The sequence below is a fragment of the Mustelus asterias genome, chromosome 6 (genome assembly GCF_964213995.1).
Source record: "Mustelus asterias chromosome 6, sMusAst1.hap1.1, whole genome shotgun sequence".
Classification (NCBI taxonomy): domain Eukaryota; kingdom Metazoa; phylum Chordata; class Chondrichthyes; order Carcharhiniformes; family Triakidae; genus Mustelus; species Mustelus asterias.
This window is the reverse complement of record NC_135806.1, coordinates 118,577,284-118,591,615: the sequence shown is the minus strand read 5'-3', so window position 1 is coordinate 118,591,615 and position 14,332 is coordinate 118,577,284. Positions and strand designations below refer to the sequence as shown.

At 45.0% G+C, this 14,332-nt stretch overlaps 1 protein-coding gene across 1 annotated transcript in view; it reads right to left on the bottom strand.

The window, feature by feature from the left end:
• The window catches only part of LOC144495221 (ufm1-specific protease 2-like), a 52,305-nt gene that overhangs the window by 22,713 nt on the left and 15,260 nt on the right, over window positions 1-14,332 (bottom strand). Inside the window, exons 5-6 of the mRNA XM_078215289.1 lie at window positions 12,002-12,156; window positions 4,241-4,433 (exon numbers count right to left, since the gene is read on the bottom strand). Of these exons, the coding sequence (XP_078071415.1) occupies window positions 4,241-4,433; window positions 12,002-12,156 (348 nt within the window). The remainder of the gene's footprint in view (window positions 1-4,240; window positions 4,434-12,001; window positions 12,157-14,332) is intronic.

Here is a 14,332-nt window from a genome sequence, read left to right as displayed (position 1 = left end):
AGAACTGCATGACGAAATCCTGTAGAAAATATGTAAGGTGGATTCTTGGGACATGATGTGAGCCACCTGATGAAGGAGCAGCGCTCCGAAAGCTTGGGACATGGGCATCACTGGCTGGCCAGCATTCATTGCCTATCCCTCATTGCCATTGAGAAGGTGCTGGCGAGCTGCTTTCTTGAAACGCTGCAATCCACGTGTTGTGGATTGACCCACTTCTGCCCTGAAGTCTAAGTTCGGTGGCAGGCGAGGAAGTCAGAGTGACTCCATTGCGTGGCAGGATGGAACATGCGCAACCTCCTGTTGTTCAGATCATTATTTATGCAAGCATGCGGAGCATAGTGAATATTATGGTGAGGCGGGCAGGAGGTCATCACCCCGCCATTACGCATGAGGCCAAAGATCCTGACGCCATGTTTAAAGAGTATCCGGGCAGCCATTTACTCACTGCAGGTCTGGAGCTCCAGATTGATTTTAAACCTCAATGGCTAGGAAAAGAAAGCAACCTTTGGCCCCATGGCTCAGTAACACATTCCTGGAGATTTTCTTCCAGGTCCTCCAGGAAGGGGCCAGGTACAGTTTCCCAAGAATGGCAGCAAGCGGCCCTCCCATCTGAGCGTGTTGGCCTTGGAGGAGGTTGATCACACCAAACTGCACATTAAATGGCAGATGTGACCAAGACAGTTCTCATGGATTTCTCAGGCCAGCCAGACATCAATGGCCAGTGTGAGCCCAAAAACTCTGTCTCTCTCAAGAGGGATTTCAACTCTTGCTTTCAATGATTTAGCATCGTAATTCCCTCAAAAACTGCTCTGACCAGAGTACTCTAATGATTGTTCACCTCCCAATGGCTCAACCTCTTCTACTGAGTCTGCATTCCACTGAATTCACAAAGCTGCAATCCTTAGAAATTACCGGCATGTTTCTGACACTTTGGCAAATCAATAGCTTCAGTCAACTGGCCAAACCACAGGTTTGTCTGAGCTACAGTCTCCTGACTGTACTGAGCAGTAACGGTCATGCTCCTCACCTGCAGACTCTGAAGCTTGCTCCTGAACCTGCTCAGGGGATGACTTTCTGTTGTCCCCCCACCTGCCTTAGCCTACTTGCACTTGTTATGTGCAGTCCTATCCTGTGGGAAGGCAGAAGGATTGATTGTGAGTCCATTGGGTGAATGAGCAGTTCAGAAGCATATTTGCCGAATGTTGTTGCTGAGCCCTCCTAGTCTGTGATTAAGAAGCCATTTGACCCGAACCTGACATGAAATGGAGAGCACAAAGTGGCTGGTCCACATTCAGTGCTGATGTCACATCTATTGGCAGGAGCAGAAGATTTCACCCTTAGTTTGCAGTTTTGCCCTAGTTCCAAGGTTAGTATATCTTTTGCCCTCCAAATATCCACAATGGATAGCAATCAGAAAAGCTTAAAGTTCATTTCAAATGTTAGACCAGCATGGCCCTTTGCAGTGGACTGAAATCCAAACATAAATGACTAGAAATTGAAGCATGGAAGTGGCAGGATGACTTCCACTGTAATGTTACAACATTCAGGACTTTGATATTGAGATGTTTCGGGTTTGAATAAAGACAGTTTAGCAGGAGAGATTTCCATACACAGAGAGGTTTTCTTAAAAGGACACATCACATTTACCAAAGTCCAAAGACAGGTGGGAAGCGCCAGGACAGAGGAGCCAATCCAGTAGGCGGATGATCATAATGTATTTAGGAAATGCAGTGTCAGTATTGAAGACTTTCTGCCATCCAGTCAGGATTTCTCTTTCCATTTGGGCATTGCCTTCCATGCAGGGCTATCTGGAGCCAAGATAAAATTTAGGCCATTCTGCCCCTCAAGCCTGCTGCACCAATCAATTGGATCATGGCAGTAACCCAAGTCTATTTACATGCCTTTGCTCATACTTTTATTCATCTGTCTTGAAAACTCAAGTATCCCAGCATCCACTGCTCCATGGGAGAAAGGGTTCCAGATTTCTGCTATACCTTGTGTGAAAAAGTGCTTCTTGATTTGATTCCAGAATGGCTTAACTCTAATTTTAAGATTATATAAGATATAAAACATATATAGAAGCAGGGTTTTGCTGTTTGTGCCCTCTCTATCATTTCATATGATCATGGCTGATCTTCTACCTCAGTACCTCTTCCCACATTATCTCCTAATTCCCTAAATAGCCTAAAATCTATTTATGCTCAATGACTGAGCATCCACAGCCCATGGGGTAAGGAACTACAAAGGTCGATAAACCTCTGAGTGAAGATATTTCACCTCACCCTCATTATGAGACTGTAACCCTGTGACAACCCCCAGGACTTCCATGGGGAATCCTTATTGATCTCCCCATGGGGCTCGTGGAATATGAGTTCCCATGGGTAACAAGTGATTGCTTGCCCAGATGGAGCTCTTACCCTTAGCCCTTGATAAGGCAGACTCCACAATGGGTCTACAGAGACAATCGTCCCAGATTGGACTCATGTATGTGTGCTTTGGGTTGTGGTTTATGATTTATAATAAACATAATTCCTTTCCAATCGGTGTCCTGAGTCATTTATGTCTCAATGATATCTGCTTTCATTCTTAGTTTATATAGTTTATTTATTTATTAGTCACAAGTAGGCTTACATTAACATTGCAATGAAGTTACTGTGAAAATCCCTTAGTTTCCACATTCCGGCGCCTGTTCGGGTACACTGAGGGAGAATTTAGCATGGCCAATGCACCAAACCAGTATGTATTTCAGACTGTCGGAGGAAACCTGAGCACCCGGAGGAAACCCACGCAGACACAGGGAGAACATGCAGACTCCACACAGATAGTGACCCAAGCCGGGAATTGAACCCTGGCCTCTGGTGCTGTGAGGCAACACTGTGCAACCTTGCTGTCTCTTCTTCCAAATTCAAGTAGAATATAGACCTGTTCTACTCAACGTATTTTCAAAGGACAATACCCTCATCCCACAAATCAGTCTGTGGTGCTTTGGAATTCATTCCAAGGGGAGTATATCCTTCCTTTGCTCGGGAGGTCAGAAGTGCGCACAAAAGTGTGCATAACACACAGATTTGGTCTCAGCCATGCCCAATCAAACTTCTTTGTTCCTCCTTCAATCCCATGTATCAAAGATTATCACTTCAATTTCTTTCCTAATTGCTTGCTGTATCTGCATGTTAACTTTCTGTGATTCATGTACAACATCACTCTGGTCCCTGTGAATACTTTTTTCTTGATTCTGCCACCAGAGGAAATAATCTTTTTGCATCAGTTATCCTTTTAACAATTTAAATGCCTCAATTAGATTGCTCCTCAATCTTCTAAATGCGAGGAAATACGCCAAGGCCAGAATTTCCCAGCTGTTCATGAGGGCGGGATCTGCTGGTCCCACCAATAATGCATCCCTGCTGCGGGTTTCCTAGTGATGAGGTGTGCATTCAACAGAAAACCCATTGGCAATGACTGGACCAGAAGATCCCACTGCTGGCCAATGGCGGGCTGCTTTCGCCACCATGAAACGTGACAGGTTGCACAAAAAATCCTGCCCCGAGTTTCTGCAACCTGTCCTTCTGTTCTAATCTTACAAAGCCTGGAAAAATTCAAAAAGTAAAACTGGTCAATTATTCCCAATATCCTCCAGCTGGGACATATCTACAATAAGACTGCCACAGAGGGCTGCCTCCATTCCAAACCTCAATCACCAGGCATTTTGCCTTGTGCCCAACGTATTGTCCTCTTCCTTCCAAACAGAACAATTACTCACAGTTGATGCCAGGACAGAATAACTAAAGATAGTTTTTGGGGGATTGACATCTAATGCAATTACAAAGTGCAGTGGTTCTTCCTCAAAATGTCTTATCAATACTTCTTGGATAGGTGACAAATCCACGGCATGTGAAGTGTAAGACAGGCAAAAATAGAAGGAAGTAAGTAGGGAAGTGATTTCTGGCCAAGCAGAAATGAGCATTATTACTGCTTCTAAGAATTTTTATTGAGCATTGGGCACTTATCATATTACCCTTAGTTACTGTGGGTCCCATGGCATTTATTTTGGGACAGCATTGTGCCAAGTCACATTTCCTATTAATAACCACCAGAAGCACATTTTGGAAACTGTGAAAAGACGGGTTGTACCATTTTTAAAAATTGGGCAGGAATCCAAAATTGACAAAATAAATTTCTGCTTTAAACATTTAGTTATTCATGGACAGATTGTATAAATGAAAAAAGTGACCAACCATACTTTTCGTATCGGTTCCAGAGTTTGATCACTGATTCCAGCAGGGTATATTACTGTAGTGAGAGTAGTTTTCTTTGGCAATTCAAAGTGGTATGCCTGCGGTATTGGGACAGTTTTTCCAGTTGTATATTGCTGAATGCATTTGTCCATTGCAGATAGCTGTGCAGTAACTGCTTCCACAAACAAATCCTGTAGCCTGTCCAAAACATCATTTTTTGTTACAGTTAAAGGCATTAAATAACATCATTTGATATATAGCATAATTGGACAAGAAACTTACTTTATCTCAGACACAAAGTCATGTAGAGTTATTTAACTTCCCTACTAATTCCTGCATTCTTCCCAAATAATGGTCCAATCATTTAAATTACTTCATTTTTCTATCAAGTGTATCCTATTCAAATTTCACAATTTAGGCCCACTACTAAATAACAGCTGTGCCAACATCATTTTAACTGAGATTCTGATCAGATATCTACAGTAAAATCTTCAATGCAGATTCTGCATATTTAGAATATTTCTGCTTTTTATTTCTGCTCTCCAGTATTTCCACAGCTGCTTTATAGATTTTATTTTAAAAGAGTGGGTACTAAATCGCTGGATACAAGGGGCTAGATTTTCATTATGGAGATGGAGAATATGAGTTGGGCCATTTTCTGATATTGCAATCCCACCCCCTTTTTGACAGTGCTGCCAATGCCATCTTCATAATGGTGGGTACAGGCTGGAATTGGGCTGTCACCTCCCACAAAAGGCCTGAAATGGAGGCCAGCAGATTCCAAGGTGGGTAGGTAAGAAGCCAGCTTCTGTTCTCTGGGACATCAGCCAAGTTCAATTGATGTGGGCGAGGCTTACGATCCTTATCCCCTAACCCTTCTCTTGTGTTCATTCACCCATCAGCCCTCATGTTTTGCATTCCTCCCCTTCCTCCCTCACCTCCATACCCGTATGCTCCCATATCTCCCCTCATCCCCATGCCCTCCGCATATCCCCACTCATTGCTGATTCCCACTACTAATATCCATTAAGTATATAACTCTGGAACCTATTATAACATTGAGAAATATTTGAGATGCTTATAAAACTGTCAAAATATCAAATAGTGATTCTATAACCACTTCAAAAACATTATTGTGTTCAGCAGTAATAAAATCGTCAAAATAAACAGTTATTCAAAAACCACTTGAAAAACGTTGATCCCATTAGAAAATCATAAATCAATCAACATAAAACTGCATTCACAACTCCTGTTGGCCCAAATCCACTAATGTCATAGAGTTGTACGGGCAGAAAAGGCCCTTTGGCCCATCGAGTCTAAATTCATTTACGGAATGGGGCATTGCTGGCTGGGCCAACATTTATTGTCCATCCCTAATTGCCCTTCATTTCAGAATCAACTACATTGCTGTGGATCTGGAGTCACATGTAGGTCAGACCGGGTAAAGACAGCAGATTTCCTTCCCTAAAGGACATTGGTGAACCAGATGGGTTTTTACAACCATCAGCAATGGTTTCATGGTCATCATCATTCCAGATTTTTATTGAATTCAAATTTTACCATTTGCCATGATGGGATTTGAACCTGGGTCACCAGATCTTGCTCTGGGTCTCTGGATTACTAGTCCAGTGACAATACCACTGCGCCACTGTTTCCCCATGCTACCAATAAAGTTGCGCTAATCCTATTTTCCTGCACTTCTCCCACATCCTTGAATATTATGATATTTCAAGTGCTCATCCAGATACTTTTTAAAGGTTGTAAGATTTCCGGCCTCCACTACCTACCCATAGAGCATAGAACATAGAACATTACAGCGCAGTACTGGCCCTTCGGCCCTCGATGTTGCACCGACCAGTGAAACCAATCTAAAGCCCCTCTAATCTACACTATTCCAATATCATCCATATGTTTATCCAATAACCATTTGAATGCTCTTAACGTTGACGAGTCCACTACTGCTGCAGGCAGGGCATTCCACGCCCTTACTACTCTCTGAGTAAAGAACCTACCTCAAACATCTGTCCTATATCTCTCACCCCTCAATTTAAAGCTATGGTACCCAGGTAGCCAGGTAGTGTATTTCAGATTCCCACCACCTTCTGAGTGAAAATTATTTTCTCAAATCCCCTCTGAAGGGGATTTGGAATTTTTCTTTGTATGATGAAGTCTGTAATAGATACTTGGAGCTTTATTTTCTTTCATATCAGCATTGCTCCATGGTGGCTGCAGGTGAGATGGTATGGATGGAATAAGGGAAAAGGGTGGTGAAAGGATCATGTGTTTGCATGAGTTGACAGTTAGTTGGTGTAAAGGCAATAGTAGGTCATAAGGATGAGTGGGGGCATAGGTTTACATGGAAAGCATGATGGTCTGAGGCAGTGGGGGAGGGGAATGGGTTGGCATGGAGGGTATGAGGAACCATTGAGGATTGGAGGAGACATGAATTGCATGGATGGATGATATGGGCCATGGGTGGGGTGGTGCTAAGGGGTGAGGGCTGAAAGGCCTAATATTCAACCACACAACAGGGACAAAGACACAAAGCACCAAGGCAAGCTGTTTAACCTGCCCACTTGGCAGCATGCAGTCGCTGTGGCTGCCCTCAAACTGTTTTTGGGGATAGCAGGTCCAATGCTAGTACACATCCATCCCCACAGGAATGAAGATCCTGCTGCTCAGAACACTTTTTCCCTAGGTGGGTAAGACGTGACGGAAAATTTCCCAACTCAGTGCTTCCACCTTGGAAGCGGAAATCTGGGCCTATGACACTATGTCCAGAATTTTCCGGCCGTTCTTCTGTTCCCACCAACAGAGCATCTGAGCTGCTTGTTTCCCAGTGGCAAGGGGTGCATTCAATGGAAAACCCCATCCCACTGCCAGCCAATGGCGGGCCGTCTCTGCCACCACGAAACACACCGTGGGTTGCATGGGCAATCCCGCCCTATTTGTTGAATTTTAACGTTGAGGCAGTGGCCCGCACCCCCAGCATAAAATTAGATTATTAGTTTTTGATTGGCTGTGGTGTGATTTCCACCTCCATTGGGAAGGACATCCCACTGCCAACAACTGATGGCCAATCAAATAGTCCCAGCAGTGCTACCAGGAGCAATGCCCACTGCGGATAGTTGGGAACCTGTCTCGGGGGCAGGGAATTCATATGGTGTTCGTGGAAGTGGAAATGACTAGGGTTGGGAAGTATTTTCCGATCAGGGCCATTGTGATCTCCTGGACTCGTTTCGATCGCCTCAGGGGGTCGGAGAGGAATTTCCCAGATTTTTTTTCCCCATATTGGCCCTGGGGTTTTTCACTCTGGGTTTTCGCCTCTCCCTGGAGATCACATGGTCTGTAATGGGGGGGTGGGGGTGAGTTAATAGGTTGTAATGAACAAAGCATCGTAGCTGTGAGGGACAGCTCGGTGGATAGGATATTGGTATGTAGATAGGCTGGAAAATTGGGCGGGGATCCTGGATTCAGGATTCAATCCTGGACCGGGGAGCGGCGCGGGCTTGGAGGGCCGAAGGGCCTGTTCCTGTGCTGTATTGTTCTTTGTTCTTTGCTGGGACTATAGGTAGCGAAGGAGCCCCAAGGTCAGATGTGAATGTAAGTCAGGGGCTTTTCTGGGTTCAGTCTGGCAGACTCCTGAGGGTTTGGGAACCAAGTTTGGGAAGGCAGAGAGTAAGTGGACATGGTGGGTGTGTTGGCATTGTGCATTGTGCAGAGGGGCCCTTCATTTGTATTGGGTACAGGTACCTTAACAGGAGTGACGCCTGCCTGCAACAAAGTAGCTGATTCTCACAGAAGGAGATCTTTATGCCAATTAATTTGCCCCTCAATGCCTCAACTGATGCAATGGGAGGTGGCCCACTCAATGCCTCGCCTGTCACTGGAAATCAGAGAGAGAAAGAGGGGGTTTGCGAAGAGACTGGCAGCTAATATAAAAGGGAATCCAAATCTTCTGAAAGCCAATAAAGACTAAAAGCGTGGGGCTGTTCAGGTACAACAAAGAGAATTTACATTTGGAATCAGAATCTGTGGGTGAGATGCTCAGTGAGTATTTTGTGTCTGTTTTTACCAAGGAAAAGATGGTGCCTATTGGGAAAGAAATAGTTGAGATACCTGATAGGCTGAAAATTGACAAAAAGGAGAGATTTGAAAGGTTGTCTGTATTGAAAGCAGCAAGTCACCAGGAGGCAGTGAGTGATTAAGTGAGGGGGCTGGGTGTGAGTGTCTGAGGGCATGTGTGGGGAGGAGTGAGTGACTGAATGAGGGAGTTAGTGGATGCAAGTAGCTGAGTGAGTGTGGGGGCAGCAAGTGGCTGAGTGAGTGGGTGTTGTGTGTGCGTGCGTGCGAGTGTATGGGCCCGATTTTACCAATCAGAGCCTAAGGGCGGGATCCGGGCGTAATATGGATCCGAGCCTGGAATCCTCTTTGCAGCGCGCCCATACACGTTTTGCCGGCTCTGGTCCGATTCGCGCTGTGGGCGGGGCTTAGCGCTGCCGGAACGATCGGAGCTCTGAACTGCGCATGCGCAGTTTGAAAAAAATCTGAAGCAGCGCGCCCAGGCGCGAAAGAAAACAACAGCAGAGAGAGCGGCTCTCTGACACAGACCATCTTGGGGAGGGGAGGGGGGTGGGGGGTGTTGTGGCGGGGGTGGGAGGAGAGTGGGTGTGACGAATCATCCTCCTGGTGGCGGGGGGGGGGGGGCGGGGGGGGAGGTGGGAGGAGAGGGAGTGTGACCGATCATCTCCTGGGTGGGGGGGGAGGGGGGGGGGGAGGTGGGTGGAGAGGGGGTGTGACGTATCATCCTCTGGGGGGGGGTCGCTGCCACTCTGCGGCCGATCGGTGGGGAGGGAGGGGGCAGGGGGTTCCATGTAGAGAGAGAGTGTTATATATTTATATATAGAGAGAGAGAGTATCAGATATATATATATACATAGAGAGAGAGAGTATTTTATATATATATATATATATATATATATATAGAGAGAGAGAGAGAGTATCCGTTCAGCGTTCTGCAGAGGTGAATAATGACAGTCGTGGTGTTTGAAGTATGCGGCCACTCGGGAGAGGAGGGATTCGTTCCTCCGGTGGGGAGGAGTGATCGGCCGCAGAGTGACAGCAGAATCCCCTGCCCCCTCCCTCCCCACCGATCAGCCGCAGAGTGGCAGCGCCCCCCCCCCCGCCCCCCAGGGGATGAGACGTCACACCCCCTCTCCTCCTCCCCCACCCCCTCCCCCCCCCCCCCCCCCAGAGGAGGAGCTTGGTCAGAGAGCCGTTGCAGTCTCTGACCCCGCTCTTTGGAGGCTGCAGCGGTGACTTCGGATTTTTATTCGGCAGGTCGATTAGAGCGCGGATCTGCATCGGACCCAGAAGTCGGTAAAGGTGGGATTTGGTGGTAGAGTTGGGCGCGCGGTTCATTAAGTCGATTTAAATGCATGCAAATGCATTTAAATCGTTGGGCCACCCGATTCGGGCGCGGGCTGGACCCGCGCCCGAATCGGGTGTTGGTAAAGCCGCGATCTGCTCGGAATCGGGTGCAGATCGCAGTATAGGCCCGACCCAACTTTACCGTGATTTCGCGCCCGAGTTTTGGTAAAATTGGGCCCTATATGTGTGCATGTGTGTGTGTTTGTGTGTGTTTGGGGTGGGGGGTGGGGGGGGGGGCAGTGAATGGCTGAATCAGTGTGCCTCAGGGATCGGTGCTGGGTCCACTGTTATTTGTTACTTATATTAATGATTTGGATGAGAATTTAGGAGGCATGGTTAATAAATTTGCAGATGACACCACGATTGGTGGCATAGTGGACAGTGAAGAAGGCTCTCTCAGATTGCAACGGGATCTTGATCAATTGAGCCAGTGGGCTGACAAATGGCAGATGGAGTTTAATTTAGACAAATGTGAGGTGATGCATTTTAGTAGATCGAACCAGAGCAGAACTTGCTCAGTTAATGGTAGGGCGTTGGGGAGAGTTACAGAACAAAGAGATCTCGGGGTACATGTTCATAGCTCCTTGAAAGTGGAGTCACAGGTGGACAGAGTGGTAAAGAAGGCATTCGGCATGCTTGGTTTCATTGGTCAGAACATTGAATACAGGAGTTGGGACGTCTAGTTGAAGTTGTACAAGACATTGGTAAGGCCACACTTGGAATACTGTGTACAGTTCTGGTCACCCTATTATAGAAAGGAAATTATTGAACGAGAAAGAGTGCAGGAAAGATTTACTAGGATGCTACCAGGACTTGATGGTTTGAGTAACAAGGAGAGGCTGGATAGACTGGGACTTTTTTCTCTGGAGCATGGGAGACTTAGGGGTGATCTTATAGAGGTCTATAAAATAATGAGGGTCAAAGATCAGCTAGATAGTCAATATCTTTTCCCAAAGGTAGGGGAGTCTAAAACTAGAGGGCATAGGTTTAAGGTGAGAGGGGAGAGATACAAAAGGATCCAGAGGGGCAATTTTTTCACACAGAGGGTGGTGAGTATCTGGAACAAGCTGCCAGAAGTAGTAGTAGAAGCGAGTACAATTTTGTCTCTTAAAAAGCAGTTAGACAGTTACATGGATAAGATGGCTAAAGAGGGATATGGGCCAAATGCAGGCAATTGGGACTAGCTTAATGGTTAAAACAAAATGGGTGGCATGGACAAGTTGGGCCGAAAGGCCTGTTTCCATGCTGTAAACCTCTATGACTCCATGACATGCTGAAAACCTCTGACTCTAAGTGTTTTATTGGAGGGAGCGGGGGGCGGGGGGGGGGGGGGGGGGGGGGGCGTGCGTGAGCAGCTGCGTGTGTGTGTGTGGGGTGAGTGAGTGACTAAGTGAGTGAGTAGCTGAGTGCGAGTAGCTGAGTTTATGTGTGGGGGCAGTGAGCGGTTGAGTAAATGAGGGGGTTGGATGCAAGTGGATAAGAAGTTTGTGCGGGGGGGGGACAACGAGTGGCTCAGTGTTTGGGAGGGAGTGATTGTCTGAGTGGGTGAGTGGGCTGGGTGTGAGTAGTTGAGTGTATGTGTGGGAGCAGTGAGCAGCTGAGTGAGTGAGGTTGCTAGGTGCAAGTGACTAAGTGTGTGGGAGGTAAGCGTGAGTCTGTCTAATGCCCAGTCACAAGTTTTTCACTCACCCTTACCACGATACGCTAACACATACACATGCACCCACTCACACTCAGTAACCCATATATATATACAGGCCCTTTCACACACTGGTTTTTTAATTACTTTTTTAACTTAATTTATTGCTATGACATTGTTGTACCTTTGCTCTGCAATTGCGGCTTTCCTTAAAACTTCAGCTATTTTTTGAAATTTAGTTTATTCTTGCGCCAAACCTTAACTTTCTGAAATTTGCTCTTTGGGCCCGAGTGTGAAAAATATGCAAATATGGCTCCCAAAATGAAAAGTTTGGGCAAACCTGCTCTAAACACATGTCAGTATTGGCTAAGAGTCTTCAGGAAGATATCTCTGTTCTCCCTGAAAATTGAAGGATTGAATACACATTGTTTTAAGGAGTTGGGTGAAATATTTTCCACAAAACAACACAGACTAATGCCAAAGAGAGGACAGTCCATTGGCACAAAATCTCCAGCAAGTGTTTCAGAATAATACCAAACAATTCAAGCAGCAGTCCTTAATGTTGCTAAAAACGTTTAGCTTAAGATATCACGGAGGCACCATTTTAAAAATTATTTTACAAACAATTATTGAAAATGGCTTACGTTATTGAATTCTTAACATGCTAAATTCATTCAGTACTTGTGACAATACATACTTTGCCCATGGGTCCTCTGGTTTGGCAAATACCACCACATCGATAGGGAGAGTCATCTTGAAGTGGAGACGTGACATTTTATTGTGGTGGAGAAATACCTTTTCAACGTGATCAAGCCTTGACAGGTCAAACATAATTTGCAGGTTTATTACTCTCTGAAAGTTAAAAACAGTCATGTTCGAATTATTGCAATTGTTAACGGTTGTAAAGTTGGGGCATTTTGTAGAGTAATAGAACACACGGTCAGCAGGTAGCGAGGGAGGCCCTGGGTGGTTGATTTGGAAGTCCAGGGCCTGATTTACATGGGTATTTGGAGCTTAGAATGTTGCTGGTGTGCTCACACTGCCAGAATGATCCCCTTTACCAATATGGCAGGCAGCACACGGCCCACTGGAATTAGATACCATGAACTTCACACATTAGGTAAGAGAAAATATATCATTACAGTTCTACCATTGAGTCCTGAGGAAGCAATATTCGTATTAATATGAGCAAATGTGAAAGGGCATATTTACTAAAATCTCTTTGCCCTTTCTTACAAATCTGAATTACTCTCTCCACTGCAAGTCACACAAGATCAGCCTCTCTCGCTCTAATAATACTTTGTAACATTGCTGGCTGTCCCTGTGGGGCATTATAAAACAATGGATAAAGAAGGAAGGGGGAAAAGCAAAAGATGCCATTCAAGCTAGGTTTCCAGGATAAGTTGAAAAGTTCTTTGAAAAATACCCACAGAACACAATTCTTTGAGAAATTTTGAGACTTAGGGAAGTACTTCAATTCAAATTTCTTCCTAGATGGTTGATTTTAATTTGATTTCATTTATTATTGTCACATGCATTAGTATACAGTGAAAAGTATTGTTTCTTGCGCGCTATACAAAGTATACCACTTATATAGAACAGGAAACGAAAGAGTGCAGAATATAGTGTCAGAGTCATAGCTGAGATCAACTTAGTGTAAGGTAGGGTCATTCAAAAGTCTGACGGCAGCAGGGAAGAAGCTGTTCTTGAGTCGGTTGGTACGTGACCTCAGACTTTTGTATCTTTTTCCCGACAGAAGAAGGTGGAAGAGAGAATGTCCGGGGTCCTTAATTATGCTGGCAGCAGGAAGTATAGACAGAGTCAATGGATGGGAGGCTGGTTTGCGTGGTGGATTGGGTTACATTCACGACCTTTTGTAGTCTTGCAGTCTTGGGCTGAGCAGAAGCCCTACCAAGAAGTGTGATGGTTGGCTTTGGGTCAGTCACACTGACCCAAATCTCCATTGTTTTCTACTGAGAATGCTGTGCAAATTGGGAACTCTCATCCCCAGCATGGGGGAGATATTCCCCAGAATAATAGCATCAGGAGCAATGATGAGGGGCAAATCACCAGAATTCACTCCATGAACTGGCAGGAGGAAGAAGCAGGGAAGGTGCAGAACATTCCCGAAAGAAAATGAGAATAAAGAGGGAAAATAGAATCATTTGGGACTCCAGGCAGGTGGGGAAGGTTGACTCTCTGAATTGGGAAGGAGAGAAGCAGGAAAATAATAAAATATAAATCAGATGTATCATTATTAATATGTAAAAAATGGAAGATTCTCAACAACTACTGATACATTCTTCTATTCATCTGCAGCAAACATAAGCTATAATTTCTCACAATAAGGACATCTGGTAAATTGAAATATTTTCTCACAGCCCAAAAGAAAATCATCAACTTTTGCAGGGCAACTGCAAAAATGAGAGTAGTAAAATGACATGTTGAATTGCAAATCGCATTAAACTAAATCAAAATGCAGAATTTCCCATTCATGGCAGCACTCTGCAGTAAGTCCATTCTGACCTTTCTTCTTTAGATAATTGGATGTCCAAAACAGAAGTCAGGATTTTAATGGCTCTTATACCAGTTAGATCTCAGAATGACACAGCAGAAAAGGAGGCCATTCAACACATTGCGCTTTATTTTGCAGGCTCAGATTCGGGGGGTCAGGTGTTTAGCAGGCTAATTAATTTCTTGGTTCTCAGCCAAGCCTCGTTATGTATTCTTAGAGTACTAAAGCAGCTGAGCTCCAGGGAAAATATTGCTTGATTGACAGCCCTGGCTGACTGATCGATGCTGTCAATTACATAATGTTTATTTACACAACATGAAGAGGATTCAAGTGCGAGCATTTTCTGTAGCAATAACAGAAGTAGATTTGAACAGGTTGTTTTGGTTTAAAGGAGAATACAAGGAAGTATAAGGAAGTAAAGTAAAGAGAGGGTGAATTTACTTTTCTTTAAAATCCTAAGAGCTAAAGTAATTAATCAGTTCAGGAGAGAGCATTTCAATATTACTGTGGGAT